The sequence below is a fragment of the Paramormyrops kingsleyae genome, chromosome 1 (genome assembly GCF_048594095.1).
Source record: "Paramormyrops kingsleyae isolate MSU_618 chromosome 1, PKINGS_0.4, whole genome shotgun sequence".
Lineage (NCBI taxonomy): Eukaryota > Metazoa > Chordata > Actinopteri > Osteoglossiformes > Mormyridae > Paramormyrops > Paramormyrops kingsleyae.
The window spans coordinates 5,293,340-5,316,085 of record NC_132797.1 but is presented as its reverse complement, the minus strand read 5'-3'; the positions used below and the strand labels follow the sequence as shown (position 1 = coordinate 5,316,085).

The 22,746-nt window shown below is 45.5% G+C and overlaps 2 protein-coding genes across 2 annotated transcripts; both read right to left on the bottom strand.

Moving 5' to 3' along the window:
- Nucleotides 1–17: 17 nt before the first annotated feature.
- On the bottom strand, nucleotides 18–5,921 carry LOC111833240 (homeobox protein DBX2). Its single transcript, XM_023791294.2, has 4 exons — nucleotides 5,429–5,921; nucleotides 4,299–4,394; nucleotides 1,302–1,486; nucleotides 18–817 (listed from the first exon to the last, which is right to left on the bottom strand). Exons 1-4 carry the CDS (start codon nucleotides 5,724–5,726, stop codon nucleotides 530–532), a joined length of 867 nt encoding a protein of 288 aa, XP_023647062.2. The 5' UTR covers nucleotides 5,727–5,921; the 3' UTR covers nucleotides 18–529.
- A 4,927-nt stretch (nucleotides 5,922–10,848) lies between these two features.
- On the bottom strand, nucleotides 10,849–13,740 carry szl (sizzled). Its single transcript, XM_023791492.2, has 4 exons — nucleotides 13,368–13,740; nucleotides 12,098–12,267; nucleotides 11,736–11,828; nucleotides 10,849–11,428 (listed from the first exon to the last, which is right to left on the bottom strand). Exons 1-4 carry the CDS (start codon nucleotides 13,649–13,651, stop codon nucleotides 11,118–11,120), a joined length of 858 nt encoding a protein of 285 aa, XP_023647260.1. The 5' UTR covers nucleotides 13,652–13,740; the 3' UTR covers nucleotides 10,849–11,117.
- Between the last annotated feature and the right edge of the window lie 9,006 nt (nucleotides 13,741–22,746).

Genomic DNA, 22,746 nt, shown 5'->3' with positions numbered 1-22,746 from the left:
GCTTTACTTAGACATCAGTATAATAGTAAATGCATTGTAACTAATATTTCTGGTTTCAATGGAAAATAATGAAGTAATTACAAATTTAGCCTTTATGATGGACAAACATTTTGATTCTTATAACACCAGCTTATAAGGAAGATGCAAACTCTTTAGAAATGCAAGATTCAGAAAAAGTGTATTAAGAACAAACCGCACTAATATGTACAATAATAATAAACATTTTTACATAAAATTGGGATCATAAAATTTTCGCCTGTGATTTTGTGATTTGTAGATTTGTGTTTCTCTGTTCTCTTCAGAATGGATTTATTGCTTTTTCCTTTAATTTTGAGCCTGTCAGACTGAAGTGACAGATTCCCGAAAGGCATCAGCACCAGACAGTGTGAACATATTGAGAAGTGTCCCAGGCTGTCCTCTCACTCTATATTCAGAGCGGAGTGTAAAATGCTTACAGCTATGTCCCATAATGTCCACAGGAAGTTGGGGGGCGGGACTTCCTGTTTTTGTTTGTTGGCTTCCCCAGGTGTTAGCTCCAGCTCAGGGTGGGGGGGTCTCCCTTGGAGCACTCCAGAGTAACGGTGGCGAGTCCCTTCGAACGTCCCCTGGCTTCTCTCACGGACGGCCATGCTTTTGACGCGCCACTGTGCATCTCCTGGGTCTGAAGTGATCCTAGCATCTCCTGCCGCTCCTCTTCCTCCCCCATCCCTGCCTCGCTCCGTAGTGAAAGCTCCTCCATCGGAGTTCTCAGACAGAGAGTCTCCTTCTCCTTCGAGTTCCTCCATTTCATCCTCCGATTCTGGAACCAGATCTTTACCTGTCCGACGCGGAAATGAGCATGAGAAAATGACCTGGATGTGTGGGTTGCATGCAGAATCAGCATATATGGGCCTGTAACAATGCATTATGTAATATGCTGTTTTATGTAGTAACTCGGCAGAATATGACTAATTGAATAATAATAAAGAGTAAGGTAATGTTGCAATATAAAATTATAATGTAGTCTACAAATTTGTAACATTTTGTTGAGTTGTTACATAATGTGCTGTTATTCTGTAATGCGTTGTTACACGGTGTGTAAGTGTGTAACAATGTACTGTGTAACAATGCATGATGTAAAAACATTTTTTTGCGTTATTACATAATGCATCATCTTTACATAATGCAATGTTACAGGGCCGTGTGAATGATAGGTGTGTATGAGCTGTGTGCACCCAGATTGCACTGCGGTGGTTATAAGAGACAGGAAGTGACAGACAGTGTGCCCTGGGAGGCGGGGCTTGATGATGCAGCAGTCATACCTGGGACTCCTTCAGGCCCAGATCGGCTGCAAGCTTATTTCTGTCTGCTTTGCTGATGTATTTTTGCCTCTCAAAGGTTTTCTCCAGCGCCCTCCTCTGGACCTCGGAGAAAACAGCCCGCCTGAGGATTCCCCGCAGAGCCTTGGGGGTTGCCTCTGGGGACAACAGCGGTAGACCAGCTCTCTCTGCAAGGTCAAAGTTCAACATTTACTCCCACATAAAAAATAACCAAAATCTCCAAATATCTCAAATTGTCTTACTGCATATTAAGTTTCAGGAGGAAAAAGGTTTCTTTTCAGATTAATAAGGTTGTGGGGGTCATGTTGTACTTCTGCTGCATGGTATTTGTGAGACATACCTCACTTTGTTGGTCATATGCATTGCCACCTGACATTAATGGATATAAGTGACATAACAGTCTGGCAGGGAAGCCATTACAGACAAAAATACAACAAAACAGTAACCAAACAAAGCAAACATAAACAAAAATGAACAAACAAAACAAAAGGAAGTACAGTACCATATGCAACTCTTGAGCTCTAGCCACTGTCAGCAGGGTGGACCTTTCCAGATTTTCTTTACGACCTTGGTGTCTTTAAGAATATGGCTGTGTAGGGCATCCTGTTGTGCGAGAAACACCCTATATCACCCTACCAGCGCTGTCGTTAACTGCCTTGATGTTGACACGCCATCTTTATTTTTGTGCTGCTATTCCCTTGTTCGATTTGGTGTGCATATACAGTGTATGTCTGTGAACTTCTCTACTCTTTCCCAGTTTACATTGCATGTGATGTATGTTATGTACTGTATGTATGGATGTCAATTTTCTGCACAAATGACTGTATTTATCACGTATTTTGCACTTACCCTTTATTTGCATTTATTATCTATTTTCCTTTATTATCCAAACTTGTTTTTTATGTATCTTGTGTCTTGTATTTGTTCTTTGCGCCATATCCTAATTGTTAGTTGTCTATTGCCATGGTGTCTCCAACAGTGACAAGCAGTGCTAACAAAAATATCCACTGGCCTTAGTCATGTGACAATAAAGGTTCGGATAACAAAAAATACTGCTGTCAGAATCTCAAAAGAGACCTTTTCCGGGATCATCATTCCATGATTGACACAGGCGAAACATTTCGGTTTCCAAGCTCATCTCGAGACGACGCACATGACCGCTATGACTGGGTCTGCTGAAGCAGTCACGGCTTGAGATTTAAATCACATGGAAGGTCGCCGTGACCAGAACTTCCCTTTAAAAAAAAAAGAGCTCAGGCTCTATAGGGGAGCCCATACAAATCAGCGGCCAAAGGGGAATGAGGGACACAGAGGCTGGGATCAGATCCGGGGTCCCCTCCTGAAAGGGGAGCGGGCGATCAGTCATCCCCAAAGGCTTCTGAAGGCAATCCCACGGTGCCTCTCTCTCACAGGTGCATGAACAACAAAAGTCAAGTTGGACAATTAGCCTTGCCCATCGATGAATGGTTTATTAATCTGTACGACAAATCTGCCGCGGGGAGGCACGCGGACCACCGCGGAAGAGCGCGTCAAGGCGGTTAGTCACGCTCCCCGTTCCTCCATTTTGGCTCAATAGCTCCACTTAAACGCATGATTAATAGGTCACCGGGAGGAATGGCAGCGTCTCGGGCCCCGGTCCCCGCCCGCGACCCTCGGGGCCCCCAAAAGGACGACCTTTTCTCATTCAGCTCCTTTCCCTCTAAAACAAGCCCCCCCCCACTCAGTGCATCTTTTCACTCGCAGGTAGGAGCAGCTCTATGGGAAGATGAGCTACCATTAGTCTATAAAAGTCACTTCCATTCATTTCTTTATGTCGCCCATGAAGGGAGCTTAAATGGGCCGGCAGTGAGCGTTAGGGACAGAAGGAGTGCTTCGTCTTTCTGTCGAAACAAAGAGGTAGCCCCGCCCCCCCTCGGCCTAACCCCACCCCCCCATCCTGCCACGCCGGAATGTTCTCAGAGTTCGCAGCTATGATGAAAAATCGCAACGGGGTCGCGTGTGGACGGCTAAATTGAATGTGCTGATTGGTCACAGGTCCGCCGGGCATTGTGGACCAGCTCGGCTCTGTGGGAAAGTACCGGATCGCTAATAGGTGTCCAGGAATTCCAGGCTCGTCCCGGCGCCAGCATTTCTAACCCCACCCCCCCCCCCCCCCCCGCCCCTTTTCCTTGGACACAATCCCCCCACCCCCCCCCCCCCATTCCTCATCATGAATTTGTGGGCTTAGCAGCAGCACAGAAAAAAAAAAAAACAACAACGCCACAGGCCGCTTTATGAAAGTCATACTTGACACATTAATCACATTAATCAGTCAGCAACGCGGCTCACAATGAGAAACAATGTCGGAGCGTGCCCTCGGAACGAGGCTCGTGAGCACGAAGCCGAGGATTATGGCAGAAAAATGATGGCGTACCCCAGTCAGGGGCTGGCACAGACAGACGCTTAATCTCATTAACAGGGTCATCAGCAGTGTAGGAATACGTATAAATTACGCAGGCAGTGGGCACGCTCACTGACGTCTTTGTGCTCAAATTAACATCGCTCTATACTTTTTTTTAAAATCAATTACTCCCCATTGAAGGCCTGACTATGGCCCAGTCGGACCACGGGAGATCAGAGTGGCGGGAGACTGGCCAGGAACGGCGGCAATCTTTCCAGGGCCGTTAATGTTGATTGTAAACTACTCTGGCAGAAAGAAGCTGGGGGTTGATTTAGACAGGGCTGGGGGGGAGTAAGAACTTCATGTTAATAAAAGCACACCCCTCCACCCCCCACCCCACCAATACCACCACCTCCCGAGGAACCACCAATAGCACGTGATAAATTGCGGTGCATCTGCTGAATAGGCCCAGCGGAGGTGGCGTTGGAGAATTAGCTACCCTGCATTGCATCTGTAATTAGTTCTTCAGGGCAAACGGAATCCTGCCGCTCTGGCATAGGGGGGAACTGAAGCATCGCTGATGAGGCACAAAAACTTACTCGGAAAAGCCGTGGGGGAGGCCACGGGGGGGGCGGACCCACCGCAGCACGCCATGCGGATCTGCAGGCCACTCTGGAGGAAGTCGGACCACAGGGCTGGGGACAGAGGAAGACCGTCAGTGCATGGATAGTGCGATGTTCTCGTAGACGGAACATTCCGGAACACACGTTGACAGGAGTCCTTCTCATCGTCAATGAATAATAGAAATCTTTTGAACCAAAGAGAATCACATAAATTGTTCCGCTCGCATTTGGCCACGAATCAAAAGAGCCGAAGTAAAACAACAATAAACGAATAAATATATAATAGGTGGATTTTAGTGAAATATTAGGAATGCAGCTGAGTAAGACAAAAAATTAATCTACCATATTGCAGGACAAGTGAATATTTTCTATTAGATTTTACATTTGCATTGTCACCTTATAACACATTAATCAGTGTTTATAAGCAGTAAGTTCATAATACCCACTCTAACTCCTAACTTGGCACAGGGGTACAGTATGCATAAGTTTATATTTATATGTGATTTTTTATATTAAGGGACCAATAGATCGAACAATACATGGAAATAATTAAATTCCATTTGGTGACTGAATGACCGTGAGTAATTTTCCTTAATGTTTCATCCAACAAACAGTCATGAAGACATCAGAGAATCTGAATCCAATTCACATTGTTTGAAATGTAACGTTAATGAGTAAACAAACTAATCACAGCTGGTGCACTGCTATGTACATGGTTACTTTATTTTCATTAAACGAAATGTTTTTTAAGTGATGAAATGATAAATCACATCTCGCAAAACATTTATTGTAATTTGTACAATTTAGTTTCAGTCTGTGCAGTTTACTTTTACACAATAATATTCTGACATTTTATAGCACGGGTTAAATTGTAACTGTTACTGATTTAGGGAAACATATCTGAACAATCAGCAGGGGGTTGCATTGTTTATACCAAAGGGCATACATATTAATCCGAAATGCACGTATGACGTTATGCTCCTACTCCTGTTTCACTAGAATATTCTATTCTTTAAAAAGGAATACGTAAAATACTGTAAGCCCTTGTGGAGGCTGTTGACATGGTTGTAAAGGCAGCCACTAGCAATAACACGCCGGTGTCTTACCCTGTTGAGGCTGCTCGACCATGACCGCTTCGGCATCTTTCATGGTGAGACTGCTCCGTTCCGCTGGCATGGCACGCCGAGAGCCCCATCCCACGCCGTGTGCGGCTGCGACAGGCCCGCTAAGACACGGGCAGCCGTGCCCCGAGAGCCGGGGGCCCGCCAGTGGCCGGCGAGCCACAGGGCACGTAGGGGACCGCAGGAGATTGTCAATGAGGAAACTTTTCCCTGAACTCCCGAACCCAGGGTGTGTAGGCGGCAAGTCTACCATCTCTCTCTTCAGCCTCCGAAATGGCATCATGCTCTTGGCGGATGGTGAGGGCCGGACAGGGCCACCGTTCACCTACTCGTCCTGCAGATCTTGGACTGACTGAAGCCTCATGTGTAGCTTCGGAGCACTAGCTATTCCCTTCGGGCTAGAAAAACTTAATAAAATCCAAGAAAACTTCTCCCCCTTCCTTTCTTTAGGTTTTCAGAGAGCTTTAGGTGCCCTGTGATTGGCCCAGAGAGTCTAATGTGATTCTCAATTCAGATAAGAAGTAGGCTATTCTGATGGGCAGAAGGTGTGTCCAACTCATTCATTATGTCAGCTTGCCTATAAAATGATAGACACCAGAGACAATGGACTGCAGGCCAAAGTTTAACTTGTGGACCAAACAGACTTCTTAAGCAGTAAATAGTCCTTGCTTTCAGAATATATCTTAAAGACTTTCTTTTGAGTCAGGCTGAAGTTTTGATAGCTTTAGTTAGCGGACTATTGTGTGTAACTTTCTACTTACTAGAATAGCACATAGTAGTGTTTTTGTATAAAAGCTTTAGAATAACTTTAATTACCTAGTCGTCAAGTAGGGACAGAAACTGTGTACCAAATAGATCTGCATTACGTCATCAGACTTCTTTACCTAAAATTGCTGACCTCTTTTAAATATTCATAAACCAAATCCAAGATAAACTGATACTGATGTTTGTGTTGTACTTAATTATCACAAAGTACATGCAGATGATAGTTGTCACTTTTATATGCATTAATTGGTTGAGCCACTCGTTAGTCCTTCCCTATTGATCTTGTAATGACTGTTATAATTCTCATCTTGATACATATAATACAAATGAAGGGTTGTTTTGATAGAACTGCTATGAGAAATTAGAAAATGATAAGATCTAGAGAATCTGTGGAAAATGTATTAATATGCATCCAGTTTAGGCTGCACACTTTTCATTCTATTTCTCTCTTGATGTAGATATTTTGTCGCGGTGATGCATGCAAAATGTTTTTATGGACTATTAAATTCCCTCAGTGCCCATGATCTAACTGCGAAATGTGGTCAGGGGCTCTGGGGGGGCGGGGCATGAAGCCTCAGCACAGAACGGTACGACATCTAAGGTGCATTAAACACAACATGCTTGGTTGCTTTATGATTGATACAAAACTGTCGAACAATTCAAAAGTGGTGCGGATTACATTCCAAGTTTAAACATCCATGGCTGTGAATCCAAACACATTGTTTTTATATTTCTTGTCGTTATATATATATATATACAGTATATATATATATATATATATATTTTTTTTTTTTATTATTATTATTTTTTTTTTTATGGAAGCAGGGATGCTTGTGTCTATATACAAATGTACTCGACACGTTAAAACAGAAATAGATTTAGCACTAGCAAAATGTTTTCTGCATTTGTGTTTCACATATATGCAAGACATGTTTGTAGTTAAGTAACTTGCTTCAAAAATAACACACTTCGTTAAATTCTAAAAACGCAACATTTAGGATGTTAGTAGACAGCAGCAAAAACAGACGTCTCAAATGGGACAGCCAACTTGGTTTGTCGATTCAGAAACTCAGACCTTGCAGTTGTAGTTCATACGTACTGCCTGGAGTATCATTACTGAGGTCCTATTTTCTAATTCGTTTTATAGAACAATCTGCTTTAAGGTCTGGAGGATTTTGATGTTGAGCCAGGATCCCCAGAATATTCCTGTAGAGCCAGTGCACTTGAGCACTTGTAAGGCACAAAAGGATTTCTGTGTTAGTAAAGGATACCCCCCAGAATTCTAAGAGACCCAGAATTACCCATATCATTGAGCCATTGATCCAGGGCCCATTAAAGCAATGGGAGATGTGACCAAACATAATTTACGTGCTTAATGAAGATAATGTTATAAAAGGAAAAGTGAAAATGCACAAGGTTAAATGCTCCACATCTCGGGATGTGAAAAAAGAATAAGGAATATATTTTCTTGTCATGTTTTAGGATTTGCTAAAAATACGACTCAATTGCTTTAGAAAACATCCCCTTGTTCCTGTTCTATGTAAGTTTAAATTTGTGCATTGAACTTTACTGATCAAATTATCCCGTTAAACTAATTGGATTTGTTTTGCTGCCTCTCTCAGATACTGAGATTTAATAAGGACTCTGATTAGGACCAGAGCCTTCACTCGCACAGGGCGGACATGTTAACAGAGGATGAGGATCTGTGGAACGTGGCTGTAGAGCAAAGATTCCATCACTTCGATCATCCACTTCACCCAGTCAGTTCCTGCCGCATGCAGGCGACCAGCAAACCAGCCCCGCATCTACTGGTTCCGATCTTCCAACCCCTTCCAGGAGCCGATGCGAGACTGAAAGATCTTGAAAACGAGATGGGCGTCAGACTTTGAGTGACATGCGTTGGTATGAAGTACCAGCAGGTTCCAACTGGGCATCAGGGATGTTTGGGTGGAGATGCAGGCAGTCTGACCTGACTAACATTTCTTTAAAAGTCGTTTTACTCATCTTGGGTGTCAGAACGTAATTTTGAACATTAAGATTTCGAATTTACTACGTTAGGAACAGGACTTTTTTTTTTGATGAAAAGGTTTTACAGGATTGTGCAGGATTTACAAGGGCAAGTGCTACATTATGCTTTTTGGTCAAAAAAGCGTTATGATTTTTTGACAACAGAGGCATTATATTTTAAAATTGTCGACCAGTTGTCCCTCTCAAAGGGCAGAAACTTGCGATTTCTGTGGCTATAAAAACCTCCGTACCGTGCACAGATCCTACGCCCGCATCCCCTGCTAATTATCCGTATCCGACATCCGACAGCCGCTCACGTGGGGACATGACATTCCGGAATGGACTCCCACTGTGCCAAAACTGTTCCAGTTGGTATATCTCCATATCAATAATGGAGACTTCTGAAGTACAAGATCGGGGGTGAACAGGAAACAACCATGTCCAGCTGGGGTTGGGGGGGGGGGGGTAAGGGGGTACTGATGTTGAGGAACGGGCATGGCAATCAGTCCTGAAGGTCTGGCTCATTGTTTACGCCACAGAGAAGCTAAAGGTGCCCCCCTCCCCTCCCCTCCCCTCCCCGGAGTTGGCAGACGAGAGGTTCTCCCTGGGGTGAGCTTGGCCCTTCGCAATGCTCCCCTCTTGTCGTCTTCCTGCGTACGTTTAGCGCATTGTACTTCCTGCCAATGCCCTGCTGCGCACGATAGCGGACGGCTTTGTCTGTTGAGCGGGGGGGACATCTGTTCTCCTGGGAGTGCCTGCTGTGCGCCGTGATAAGGCACCATTGAACCCTAAACAAGCATGCCGAATAAGGACTGGTCCGCACAAGGCTGACCTGCCCTTCAGCTCCGTTTCCTGCATGGTCTCTCACTTGCCATTCACTCAAAAATTCATACCATTATGGATATTTCAACAACCTTCCGGAAGTTACTTTTGGAATTTACATTAATTGTCCCATAACCTTGATGGATACAATCGTTATATTGACCAACAGGTGGCAACAGACAAAAATAATGCTACAAAGCTTAGAAAACTTAGAAAAACAGGATTTATTGATCAAAAGTGGAAAACAAGATTTAAGTATTGCTTTTATTAATTAGTCATTTTCATTACATTTGGCTCAGTTATCAGCAAGCGAAAAGTAACTAAACAACTGAAATGATAATTAAATAATTCAACACTGATTATTAATCGAGTAAATCTCTGTTATGGCCGGATTCTTTGATCTAGGGTTTGGATTTTGCTTCTGATCCCCCGGTTTATCTCTAACGCTGAACACGGTAAGATAATAATTCCGTTATGACAGATCAAGTAGAGACAGATGCTTTCCAAGAGAGGGAGGCTGTGAATGTAAATGCCTTTGATGTACTTTTTTAATGGCTGCAGAATAGGGTCCATCCCATTACAATGCAACAATGGCACAAAATGACCCACCCCTTGGCACACCAGCTGAAAGGGCCCTGCTTTATACCATAGCTTTAAAAAAGGTACCAAAGTTCCTGCTTACTCACTCGTATTCCAGTTCCTGCACTTAATATTTTGAATAGCTGCCCGCAGCCCATGAATTAAGGAACAATCGGCCAGTCTCTGCCGAACAGGCATTTTGCGAGACGACCCCAGTGAAGTGCAGAAGTCCCGTAGTGCAGAGTGTCATTGTGTCCCTATAGAGTCCTAATGAGGTTCGAGGATGAGAATCAATGCCGGGGGCCTATTCACACTCTGTCCCAGAGATGGGCCCCTGTTCACATTCAGCGTCACACAAAGACCCACAGGGCATTGTTTCGGGGGAGGGCGGGGGCTCCGAAAGACTTATATTACCATGACAGTTAGCGATGTGTAGGACCTCACGACAGGGAGGAAAACGCCGCGCTGAATACGCCGCCATCCAGGCCCATGAATACATGAAGTGCCTCATCGCAGGAGCTGGTTTCGCTTTCCATTAATTAGCAAAGAGGGCTTAAGCGAAGGAGTCAATTGGATCACCTTTTAGCTTTGAGCATAGCTACATAGCGCCGTATCCCCCTCGTAAAACAGCAGCAGGACACTGGGTACAGCTCCTGTACTTAAATAATATGGAAGCGTTGAAATACGTTAAGGCTGTCTCAGGCGGAGCACAATAAACACATAAGGTCAATCAGATCACTCTGAAATTAAGACAATAACTTAATAAGTATTGTGTTAACTACGGTAGGTCAATTTTACAATTACAGATTCAACCTTATGCCACTTTTTATATATTTAATGAATACACACTGTTATAACATATAGCGCAATTACCTCAAATCCAGTTTATATAAACTGGTTAAAGCTGCCACCTGCTGGCTGAAATTTAATATGACAGCCTCAACAAGTACACCATTGTTTACCAGTGATTATCTTAATTCATTATATTGGTACCCCATCAAAAAATCTGAAGACTATGACTTTAGCTTATTGACTTTAAAACAAATTTAATCTTGAAATAAAGCCTTTCTCTCCATTCTGAAAAAACATAAATAAATGAGACCGATTATCTAATAAAGTTTTTATTTTACATACTTTTCATATACGACTGACAAAACTTTTTAAATATAACATTTCAATAATAATAACTATTTACAAGTCATATATAGTTAAAATATGTACAGAGTGCATTTCATATCTTTTATGAGTCTTGTGGCTCAGCTACAGATGGCCACAAGGTGGCGTTATAAAAGAAAACTGCCAAGCTGCTTTGTCCCTGTCTCGGGTATGTGTCAGGGTAACCCACTTGCATTACTGCCCCTTCACTGAGCCCTGGATTTAAGTTTTTATCTATCTCCGTCCGTCCCACACGAGATCTCCTAGGGTAATATCCGACTCGTACTGCTGCGAGCAAATCCAGCTTGGAGTAGAGGATGTTAAGCCATCGCAGAGGCGCTGTCGCTCAGCACCGGTGGTGTTTCCACTTGCGGGTGGCCAGGACGAGGTGGGCGTCTTTCTTGTGCCAGGGGAAGAGGCTGTCGAGGGTCACCGTGCCGTCGGACCGCACCGTGCCGGTCAGCAGGTACAGCTGAGAGTGACCAGGCCGGAGCAGCGTTTGGGCACATCCGCGGTTGATGAGTAGCCACTGGCGTAGCATGCTCTGGGTGTCGTAAGGCAGTAGGGGACCCTGGCGCACAAACTCCACCCGGCCCTCCACCGTGAACTCTGCCTCCCCCGATGGCAGGTGCTGGCGGGACAGCTTGGCCTTGACAGCTGCAGGGGGTAGAGATGGGGAGGAGCTGAGTCAGGTGCATTCTGGGAGGCAGGCCAACTTACCTAGATGCAGTGTTTGTTGAAGACCACATGGAACCTTTGGCAATTTTCAACACTAGAGCCCCACCTGCCCACCTTTCCCGCCTAATTTCACTTCGTCTTCGATGGTGAAGCTTGCAGTTTGCTAAATTGGCACCCTGCCAGTAGAGGACGCCCTAGGCAGCTGCCTATGTCCCATAAGAGGCTGACTGGTTCTAACTAGATGCACACACTGCATTAAACTTAGAAAGTGGTTGGTGGCACCTACCGAAGTCATTGAGGCAGAGGGCGTCCAGGACCCGCTTGAGAGGAGGTAACCCTACCACCATGGGGCAGTCCTGACAGGCAGGCTGGGGCAAACCTGAGAGAGGGCAGAGCCAGGTGAGCGGCACAGATACACAGGATCAACCACGTAGAGGTGGGAAGTTCAGGTCCAAATCCAGACTACGATTTTGTTCCAGCCAACCAGTTGAGTCCTCTGTGACTGTGACTCTTTATGCTCAACTGGTTGGTTGAAACAAAATCTTGGTCTGTATTTGTACTTTCTGAACCTGAACTTTCCACCTCTGCAACCACGCAACACACAGCCAAACACGCGTATGCTGACCATGCGTCCGAGGTAGGGCTGACCTTTAGAGAAGAGGCTGGTGTGTTTCTGAATGGGTGACAGACACATGTCCTCCTGGGCCGGGAAGCGGTCACAGTCCAGTTCACTGGGCCACTCATGCCCCTGGCAGGCCAGCACTGGGGCACAGCTGTCCCTCACAGCCACGCACAGGCTATAGCATGGCTGTATAAAGCTGAGGGAGCAGGTAGAAAGGAGATCCGTCATGTGGGGCATTGATGCTGCGAGTCACAAGGCTGAAGAGTCATGCTAATGCAAGGCTGAGTAGTATGAGCATCATGCTGACACTGAAGTAGGGAACACAGTAGGTTAACAGGGTGAGGAACCCTGGCAGAATGCTGGAGCAACATGCTAGCACTAATGTAGCCAGCAAAACAGGTTACTACCAGCAGGATGCTGGAACACCAGGGGACAGCAGCAAAGCGCTAGAACAACATGCTAACAAGACTGAGGGGACAGCAGCAGGGTGTTAGAACAACATGCTAACAAGACTGAGGGGACAGCAGCAGGGTGTTAGAACAACATGCTAACAAGACAGAGGGGACAGCAGCAGGGTGCTAGAACAACATGCTAACAAGACTGAGGGGACAGCAGCAGGGTGTTAGAACAACATGCTAACAAGACAGAGGGGACAGCAGCAAAGTGCTAGAACAACATGCTAACAAGACAGAGGGGACAGCAGCAGGGTGTTAGAACAACATGCTAACAAGACAGAGGGGACAGCAGCAGGGTGTTAGAACAACATGCTAACAAGACAGAGGAGACAGCAGCAGGGTGCTAGAACAACATGCTAACAAGACAGAGGGGACAGCAGCAAAGTGCTAGAACAACATGCTAACAAGACAGAGGGGACAGCAGCAGGGTGTTAGAACAACATGCTAACAAGACAGAGGGGACAGCAGCAGGGTGTTAGAACAACATGCTAACAAGACAGATGGGAGAGCAGCAGGGTGGTAGAACAACATGCTAACAAGACAGAGGGGACAGCAGCAGGGTGTTAGAACAACATGCTAACAAGACAGAGGGGACAGCAGCAGGGTGTTAGAACAACATGCTAACAAGACAGATGGGAGAGCAGCAGGGTGGTAGAACAACATGCTAACAAGACAGAGGGGACAGCAGCAGGGTGTTAGAACAACATGCTAACAAGACAGAGGGGACAGCAGCAGGGTGTTAGAGCAGGAATCCAAGGCAAATTTTACAGCACAACAGCGGCACCTAGCATCATGAGAGCACAGAGACAGCGAGGAAGAAGAGCAAGATGAAGAGACTCACGTGTCGAGGCAGACGGGAGCGAGGAGGGAGCAGAGGAAGGCTCGGGCCTGGGCATGGCAGCCCGTCTGAAGCAGCGGCCTCCAGTCCTCTGAGCGGGGCACCACCTCTGCTTCCAGGCTGGTGTGGCCCAGGAAGTTGGGCAGCCGCATCTCTGAGTAGCCCACGTCTTGGCAGACGCCCATGTGGCGGGGGATGGGCACGCAGCGGGTGGACTGGCCCAGGTCGAAAGCCCGGCCCCAGCCCAGTACCGGGAGAGAGAGAGCCAGCAGGCCGAGGAGAAGCATGGTGAATCAGACGGGTCAGCGTCCCGAAGCGGAAGAGCGAGGTGAAGATGTCAGTACTGCAGCTGCAGATTCGGTGTCTGTCCTCCCCTGGTCACCGGCCCATCTATAAATAGTGGCTGTGCTGCCCAGCCGAGTCCCCCCCCCCACCCCCCACCCCCCATCAATGACCAATCAAAGCATCGGAGACGCTGGGGGCATCTCTGCGGCCTGCAGACGCAGGAGGAGGAAGACAGTGCGGACGGAGGGGTGCTAAATATTTTAGTAGCCCGAGTGGCTGCCCGAATCTTAAAAAATAGCTCAATTCTAGCACTTCCACCCCAGTGTAACCCTGAAAGGGTTTTATATCTACTTCTAGTTTTAATTACAACTATACAATTATTATTCACTCAATCATCCATCCTGGGTACCCGCTTGTCCTTTACGGGCTCGTGAGGATCGGGAGCCTATCCCAGAAGCTTCAGGCAGGGAATACCGTAACACCAATCCACCGTAGACCTCGAAATAAAATAAAAAATCGGTCCTTGGAAATGTAGTTATATATAAAATATGGTAATGGATGTGGTGGATCGATGGCAGCCCTTTTTGTAGAAGGTGCTTCTGTGGGGGTGGGGGGGGGGTAGTTATATAGACAGACAGTCTCCAGGTTGACAGTCTCTTTCATGTTTTGGCCCTTTGCAAATTTGACAGCCCTTACAGAGAAGGCCCCAATTAGAGCCCAGCTCCCATTAGGGGAGAGAGAGCCGTCTGCACCGAGCCTGGCCTTCACCTGCCTTTGATGTGGGAGCCCAGCTTCGGCTCACCCCTCGTCCAGACAGAGGAGAGGGCAGCAGTCAGCCCTCCTGACCGTCCCCAGCACACGGGGCTCCGGAACGGGCAGCTGACCAGCTAAGCCCCTGCCTGCACCTACCGCAGTGCCTCACTGAAAAATCACAGAGAATCACATCAGTCGCTTTTAGGAAACAAATGTCAATTTCCAAGCAAACTCCAGCCCCCCCTAAAGAGCCAGGGAACTCAGAACCCAGCTATAGCTTAATTCCACAATTCGGATTGAAATTTTCACAACATGAATGCATTTTTATTTTGCCAGAGATCCTTACAGATGATCTAACAAGTTCTAAGTTGGTTCCTTAACAATTATTTAGAAGATTTCCACACAGTTTCTTCCAGGTATTACTAATTATAACTGAAAAATCAGAGCCTGCGATTTTCAAGTGAAAATAAACTTCAGCACAAAAAGGCACTTAAAACACACAGATGGTCTGATGAACGTTTTATGGCACCGGGATGGAAACGAGAGCTCCTTTATAACCAGGCCAATTCTATCTGTCTGTTCATACGAGGGAAGACGGCTCAGATCTCCCCGTCTCTCCACATCTCAGAAGGAATTACAGAATAACGGGCTGGGGGTGGGGGGTAATTTCAGCCAGCCGGCTACACCTTCTCTGCAGACATCTTCTCGGAGCACTCTTGGAGATCACCGCAGACAGACACACCTTGTGCTGCAATTAAGGCTGTAATGATTAACGGAGGTACACCGGAGCGGGGGCAGTCAACCAGCAGCCTGCTGGGGCTAATGTTGATATTTTGCAGACTATTACCCTTCTGAGGTTTTTACTTTCTTGTTAAAAACTAGTGTCCACTGTTATGGACTTTATAAAACTCTGGCTGACCCAACAGTTTAAGCCGGCAGATCATTAGCTTCATCTGTTGAGGCCTTCGGAGCAGCGGAAAACACGTGCACGTATTTAGCAAGCCATACTGTCCAAGGTAACACATTTTTATGGAAAAGCAGGGACAGAGAATCCCTGGAGCACTTTGGGATTGAGGGGGGGGGGGTCGATGGCGACATCACTCTGCTGTCCCTGGGGTTTGAATCAGCCACTTTCCAATCACAGGCACAGCATCTCAACCTGAGCCACACGCAAGACCACAACAGTAAACAAGATGGCGGTGCACACATACCAAGCAGCCGAGCATTCTTCTGCCAAACACAGTGTGTTTTGTTGCTTTTATTACTTGGTGTGACAATTCGTGGATGTTTCTATATTCACTGTCCTTGTCTATGCATATCGTATATGCTAGGATGACCATACGTCCTCTTTTGGGACCTAAAAATCATGCTGACATTATCTTTCTGCAGCCAGAACATTTTCTATGCGCATACTTGTGTTGCTTTGACGCCTCCCTTGACGTCCTGCTCTTGGCGTCTTCTTTATTGCAGAGCAAACTTTGGTCACTCTTGTATATGATGCTCTGCACGGTGACAGTAAAGACTCTTATCTACCTTTGAGAGCCCCCCCCCCCCCAGTAGCATCGTTGCCAGTAGCATTGTTAGCTTCCTCTGTTAGCACTGGGGGCCAGTGGAGTTAGGGAGCAGCGTCCCCAGTCTGTGTCTGTATCCCAGCCCTTGGCTTCCGGAGAGTTCCCGTCACCAGCCAGGTGCTCCACGCTGTCTGGGGAGACAGAGGATCACCAAGGGGGAGTAACCAGGCAATTAGTACCGCAGACCAATTTGTCAGAACAATAGAGCCACACATTTAACAACTACCCCCACCGCTGCCTGGCCCCCGCCTCTTATTACCTCCAGGAGGTTGTTTTTCTTCCTAATGGCCCCCTACTCACCCCCCGTGGAGTCTGTTTGTGTTGTTAATCTGGCCCCCCTGTTTCTATCACCTAATAACAGGACAGGAGTGTATCGAGACACCTGTCTGTAAGAGGGGCTCCGAGCAGAGTGACTTGCATTTCGCTGAGGGGACGTAAGCTGCAGCATCCATCGCAGGGACCAGTGCACGACTCGGTGGCTGAAGATGGTATTAATTTCTGTAGGCTACTTTAAATTCACTCCATGAAATATCCTGGCACTACATCATCTAATGTCCTGGGACGTGTTTACAACGCTGCTCATTTTAGCAATACGACTGCCGATCATTTTTTAATCTTGTACTGTTACATTTGCACTCCTGCACTGTAATTCATTCTTTAGCTATACGGCTCTGGAAATATTGAGACCACAGCAAAGTGCTCAGTTTCACTCATTTCTCACTTTATGAGAATGTGCCTGTTTAAAATAAACATTTTTTTGCAAACTGCAGTCTGGCTCTTTCCTGCTTCTTATTAATGAAGGGCTCCTTCCTTGCTTTATGGGTCTTTGGTCATGTTTCTAGGAGCCTGTTATGAATTGTCCTAGCAGTGCACTTCACACCACTTCATGCTTCCCATTCTTTTTGAAGGTCATTTGAGGTCGTCCTCCGATGTATTAGGCACCGTCAACTAAGTTGACTTGACGGTCATGTCTGGCATTAGAAAGTTGCCTGAAGGTGAACCATGAGACACTCGCAATAACCAAAAACCAGTCAGATAAAGGGCAGAAGAGACTCTCTAACGTCAGAGATGACCGTCAACTTATCCGGCAGTGCCTCATAAATCGAAGGATGACATCAAGTGACCTTCAAAAGGAATGGGAAATATTTAGTGTAGGTGTGAAGTGCACTGCTAGGACAGTTCGTATCAGGCTCCTAGAAAAAGGACTGAAGACCCATAAAGCAAGGAAGCAGCCCTTCATCAATGAGAATCAGGGAAGAGCCAGGCTGGAGTTTGCAAAGAAGTATGGATTTTATACAGGCGCTTACACTTAAATTGAAAAGTGAAAGTGAAAATTTTGCTGTGGTCTCCTAATTTTTTCAAAACCATGCAAAATAAAGAGCAGAGCAGCAATTTAAACCGGCATGAATAAGAGACCTGCAGGGGCCTCAGAGAGGATGAAACTGGAGCATGTCCTTTGGAAAGGAGTCTGAACGGTATCAGTAACAATCCCCCCTCCCTTTATCTGCCTCTTACACTGATGGTGCCGTTTATCACCCACTAGTCTTTCCCAGAGGAGTGCTGCTGTATTTGTCTAAAAGACAAAAAATAAATATTACAAATACACAATGGTGTACACATTCCAATGGGCCACCATGTCCGTTCATTAATCCTGTATCTAGTGAATTTTGAATTCATAAGTGCTCACAAACATGGATCTTCATGTTCCCTAAGGTACTTACAAATCCCACAAAAAATCCAAATGTCCAAAACAGCCAGTATTGTACTAAATGGTAATGAGAAGCAATGCTTACAATTGAGATTTTGTGGTTGCTGGGCCTCTGTCTTGTATTGTCTTAAGACGTCTTGCATTGTTCTCTGTTAATCTGTGTAGTCTTAATTGCTTCTCTCTTTTTCACCCATGGTGTTCTGTGAAGTCTTGTCATTTCATTCCTGTACTTCATGTTTGGCACCGAGCCACAAATAATTCTGGTACGTTTGCATGTACTGGCAGTAAAGTTCTGATTCTGATTCTGACGGTAGTCCTGCGAGTGAAATGAAGATAGATTTATCAAAAAAGCTCAACAATGGGCCGGAAAATCCCTGTAAATTTATATACCACCCACACCCAGGGATTCTACTAAAGATTTTGGGCCCCATGACAGCATATTATATTGGCCCCCCAGCACAGATCAATCAGATTAAGGCCACATTCACTCGGGGGCCCATGGAATCGTCTTAATTCCCCCCCGCCCACTTTACGGTGTCCCTGCCCACACCAGATCAGCTACAGCATGCTTATGGTGTACTCACGCGGGCTTTTCTGCAGTGCACCTTCTGGCTAGGTCTTCTGGGTAACGAGTGGGGTGGGTGGGATCGTGCCCCAGACACCCATGGAAGATGGAGACAGCGCCGTGACACCAGAGGTCCACTTCAAAGGCTCCCACTGGGCTGCCGCTGCTCCCGGGAAGAACAACGCAGACAGACAAAGGCTGAGCCGTCCCTCCTCATCAGAGCCCCCCCCCAGGTAGCTTTCCAGGCAGTACCCCCCCCCCCCCACCCAGGCCACGCCGGGTTCCAGGGAGGACGCCAGACAGACAACTGGTGACACTCTCTTTGGGTAGACAGTCTGTCCATAGTGGACAAAGACATTTCAACCACCACACACACACACACACACACACACAGACACACACACACGTACCTATCTAAATGGGGACCTTCCATTTATCTCCTAGTCACAACACCTTTAACCCCTACTGAGCTTTAACCTTAACCATAAGTAACCAAATAAAATACAAGACTTTTGGCATTTTTAGTGTTTTGATTACAATCATAGATTTATATAAAATTTTGTTTCTCTTTGTAGGGACCAAAAAGGTGGTCCGCACGACGTCAAAATAACAGGCTTTTATGAAACTGCGGGGCCATTTGGTCCCCCCGATGTAATATATTCATAACCCCCCCCCCTCCACACACACACAGACACATACACACACCAACACTCCTATGCAGGCTGATATCGATACCGTGAGTCACCTGGAGTAGGGCCAACATGGAAACAGCTCATATGAATCATTCATGCTTCTCTGAAACCCAAATCAGGTAAATCTTTGCGCCTAGGTCACTGCTCACGGTCTGGGCCTGGGGGGGCCCATGAAAGCAATGTCATATTGGGCCCCCGTTCTACACCCAATCCAAGTATGTTACAAATATTTAGGGCCCCTGTTACTGCCCCCCCCCCCCCACAGTATCCCTGACGGAGTCACACAGAGGTGGCACAAATGCCATCTAATGGAGGACTAACTAAACAAAACCAACCAAACGCTTCACTGTAATATACCGGAGAATTTGAGGAACTTTCATGGTACTCTGTAGACAGGGAGATTTATAGCTTAAAGGGGTCCTATTACACATTTTCTGTTTTTTTCCCTTTCCTGTAGTGTGCTATACATGTTTATGTGCTTGTAAACCTTGTGCAAACAATTAAGGCCCAACGTACATGCCAAAGGGAGTGCATCTTACTACAGAGACCACTCTTCTCTAATCTGCCTGAAACGCCTTGTTGGAATTCTAGCCCTTACTTCCGCGACATGGTGAGGTCATCTCGTAACACAACCCTTGTTGGCTGCCTACCTGCAAGAATCTGTTTGATTCAAGAGGTTTATTCGTCACATACACAGTTGTACACATACAACATGTAGTGATATGTGACCCTGGTCACCCCGAGCAGCTGTGCATGATAAGAGAATAACAAAATATAGGAAAAAATTAAGAAAATTAATAATATAAGATAAAAATATATGAAATGTTCAGCTGTACATAATCTATACAGAGGTGATAGGTAAAAGGTATTGTGCAGTGCAATATAAATGCAATGGACTCATCATTGTTGGAGATGAGGCAGAGCATTACTGTGTCGTCAGCAAATCTCACGTAGGAATTTGAGCTGTGTGGCTACACAGTCGTAGGTGTAGAGGGTGTACAGCAGGGGGCTCGAGACACAGCCTTGCGGAGCTGCTGTGCTGAGGGTGATTGTGCTGGATACACAGTTGCCTATTCTCACCACCTGGGGTCTTCCTGTAAGGAAATCCAGAATCCACAATCTGCTCAGCTGGTCACAGATCCCTCAGCTTGGTTTGCAGACTACAAGATGAGGTCAGTATGCGTAGGGAAAGCTGACCAATCAGAGCACGCTGGGCTCATATGGGTGTGACTTAAAGCTCTAAGAGAGCATTTCAGATAGACAGAATGAATAGACATGTACGGTTTGAGAAAAACAATGTGTTTTTGGAACACCAAAGCATGGAAATCTATTGTAGTAGACTCCAAAAAATAAAATTATGAACAATGTAAACTAGCAGAATAGAGCCCCTTTAAACAGGGCTGTTGCATAGAACCCATGAATTACCTGTTTTGTGGAAGAAGTGAAAAGATCAGTAATAGAGTGGATGGGGGGGCAAATAAAGCTTCTGCTTGATGGCGATGTGAGGGGCAGCACTGTGACCTCACAGCTCCAGGGCCCCTGTGAGCCAGTACTCGATAAGTAGAGAGATGATGACAGGATATATGAAGCTTTCCATTAAAACAAATGCAAACGTATTAAAACATATTACAGGTTAATCTAATAAGATCATCCATGTATTCCTGCATAAATATGACTTAAAACATCATTAGATTTTTACACGTGTCCTAAAAGGAAGTGAAGAGGACACAACTGAACAAATGAGACAAAAATAATCATACTTGCTCATTTATGTATTGAGGAAAATGATCCGATGTCACAAATCTGCGAGGGGGAAAAGAATGTGAACCTAGCAGGTAATTTGAAGGTGAGATTAGAGTCAGGTGTTGTCAGTCAGTGTGATGATAATCAGGTGTGAATGGGCACTCTGTTAATATTAATCGACTAACTGATTATTAACTTGTTATGCTTCTTCTTGATACATGTTTGTGCAACATCAGTTTATAATGCCACGGACAAAGGACATTTCAGAAGACCCCAGAAAGAATTGTTGATGCTCATTGTGCTGGGAAAGGCTGCAAAACCAGCTCTGAAGTGTTTGGGCTGCAGCAATCCATAGTCAGACAGATTGTGTACAAAAGGTGGAAGTTTAAGACTATTGTTACTCTCCCCAGGACTGGTCCACCAACAAAGATCTACTCTACGGCCAAGGCGTGTGATTGTCCGCAAGGTCACAAAAGAACCAAGGGTAACTTCTGAGCAACTAAAAGCCTCTCTCACCTTGGCTAATGTTGACGTTCATGAGTCCAAAATCAGGAGAGCACTGAACAACGGTGGGGTACAAGGAGAAAGGCACTGCTTTCAAGAAAAACATTGCTTCCCATCTACAGTTTGCTGAAGAGCATGTGGACAAGCCTGAAAGCTATTGGAGTAATGTTTTATGGACAGATGAGACCAAAATAGAACATTTTGGTTCAATTGAGAAGCGTTATGCTTGGATAGAGGAAAACACTGCATTCCAGCAGGAATTCCTCATCCCATCTGTGAAACATGGTAGCTGTAGTATCATGTTCTGGGCCTGTTTTTCTGTGTCTGGGCCGGGACAGCTTGCCATTGTGGACGGGACAATGAATTCTGAATTGTACCAGTAAATTCTAACGGAAAACGTCTGGACGTCTATCTGTGGACTACATCTCAAGGGGAACTGGGTCATGCAGCAAGACGACGACCCCAAGTCATTCTACCAAAGATTGGTTGGGGAAGAATAAAATAAAGGTTTTGGACAGTTCATTTTGAGGAAAAACCAGTGACCTCCCTGGGTTTAGGCAATTCTGTATGGAGGAATGGGCTAAAACCCCCAGGCCATAAGGCTCCTCAACGCAGACTAACTCTGCTCCTTGCTGTACACTATGTACGCTTGCACTAAAAATGCACTGACTGCAAATTTTGCACTATTTCATATTTTTCAGATTTTGCACTCATGCATAATATTGTAATTTCTCTCTTTTTTTTTCTTTTATTCCTACTTCTTACCTTTTTTCCTTTTTTGTCTTCCATTCCTACACAGCCATATAAGGGCGACACAGAGATACATTTCACTGCATGGTGTATTGTATGTGACAAATAAATCTCTTGAATCTTGAAATCCCTCCAAGCCGGTGTGCAGCACTGATGAAGATATACCAGATATGTTTATTTGCTGCAAAAGGGGGGGCACATCAAATACTAAAAGCAAAGGTTCACTTACTTTTGCAGCTCAGATTTGTAACATTGGTTCATTTCCCTCTATAAATAAATGACCAGGTATATTTTGTCTCGTTTGTTCAGTTATGTTCTCCTCACCTGCTTCTGATGATGTTTTAAGTCATAATTATGGGGGAATATGGAAACTTCTGAAGGGTTCACTAACTTTCAAGCACCACTGTAAAGTAAGTGCTACAAAAAAAAAAAACAAAAAAAAAACGTCTCTCTTACGAAACACTAGGCGGCAGCACAACACTGGGAATGTTCACAGCGAAACGCTCAGTTTCTGGCAGCGCGTCCGGGGATGTGCGGATTGTTTCCCAGTGAGCTTTTCTTGCAGGCGCTGTGAAGAGCTTGATAATGTGACAAGGGCACTCCAGGAGCACTCCAGGATTTGTAGTATGCACTGATACAAAACATATGAGATATGGATAACACACCTCAAAAATGCATAGTTTATTCATATCAAAGCCCTTTTGTTTGCCAGTGTAACACGGGAACTTGGTGTAGTTCCATATATGTCCAATAGGGGACGCGTTAAGCTCTTCAAAGCGCTCCAAGGTTTCAACACGCAAACATGAGAAAC

Excerpts from the sequence above, each read along its gene's own strand:
- LOC111833240 (XM_023791294.2), bottom strand. The coding sequence starts at position 5,726 with ATGATGCCATTTCGGAGGCTGAAGAGAGAGATGGTAGACTTGCCGCCT. Across the intron at positions 1,487-4,298 it reads CTCCCCCACGGCTTTTCCGA|AGAGAGCTGGTCTACCGCTG; the intron begins GTAAGTTTTTGT and ends TTGACCTTGCAG. Across the intron at positions 818-1,301 it reads TGGGCCTGAAGGAGTCCCAG|GTAAAGATCTGGTTCCAGAA; the intron begins GTATGACTGCTG and ends CGCGTCGGACAG.
- szl (XM_023791492.2), bottom strand. The coding sequence starts at position 13,651 with ATGCTTCTCCTCGGCCTGCTGGCTCTCTCTCTCCCGGTACTGGGCTGG. Across the intron at positions 11,829-12,097 it reads CACCAGCCTCTTCTCTAAAG|GTTTGCCCCAGCCTGCCTGT; the intron begins GTCAGCCCTACC and ends GCCCTCTCTCAG. Across the intron at positions 11,429-11,735 it reads CCTCTGCCTCAATGACTTCG|CTGTCAAGGCCAAGCTGTCC; the intron begins GTAGGTGCCACC and ends TACCCCCTGCAG.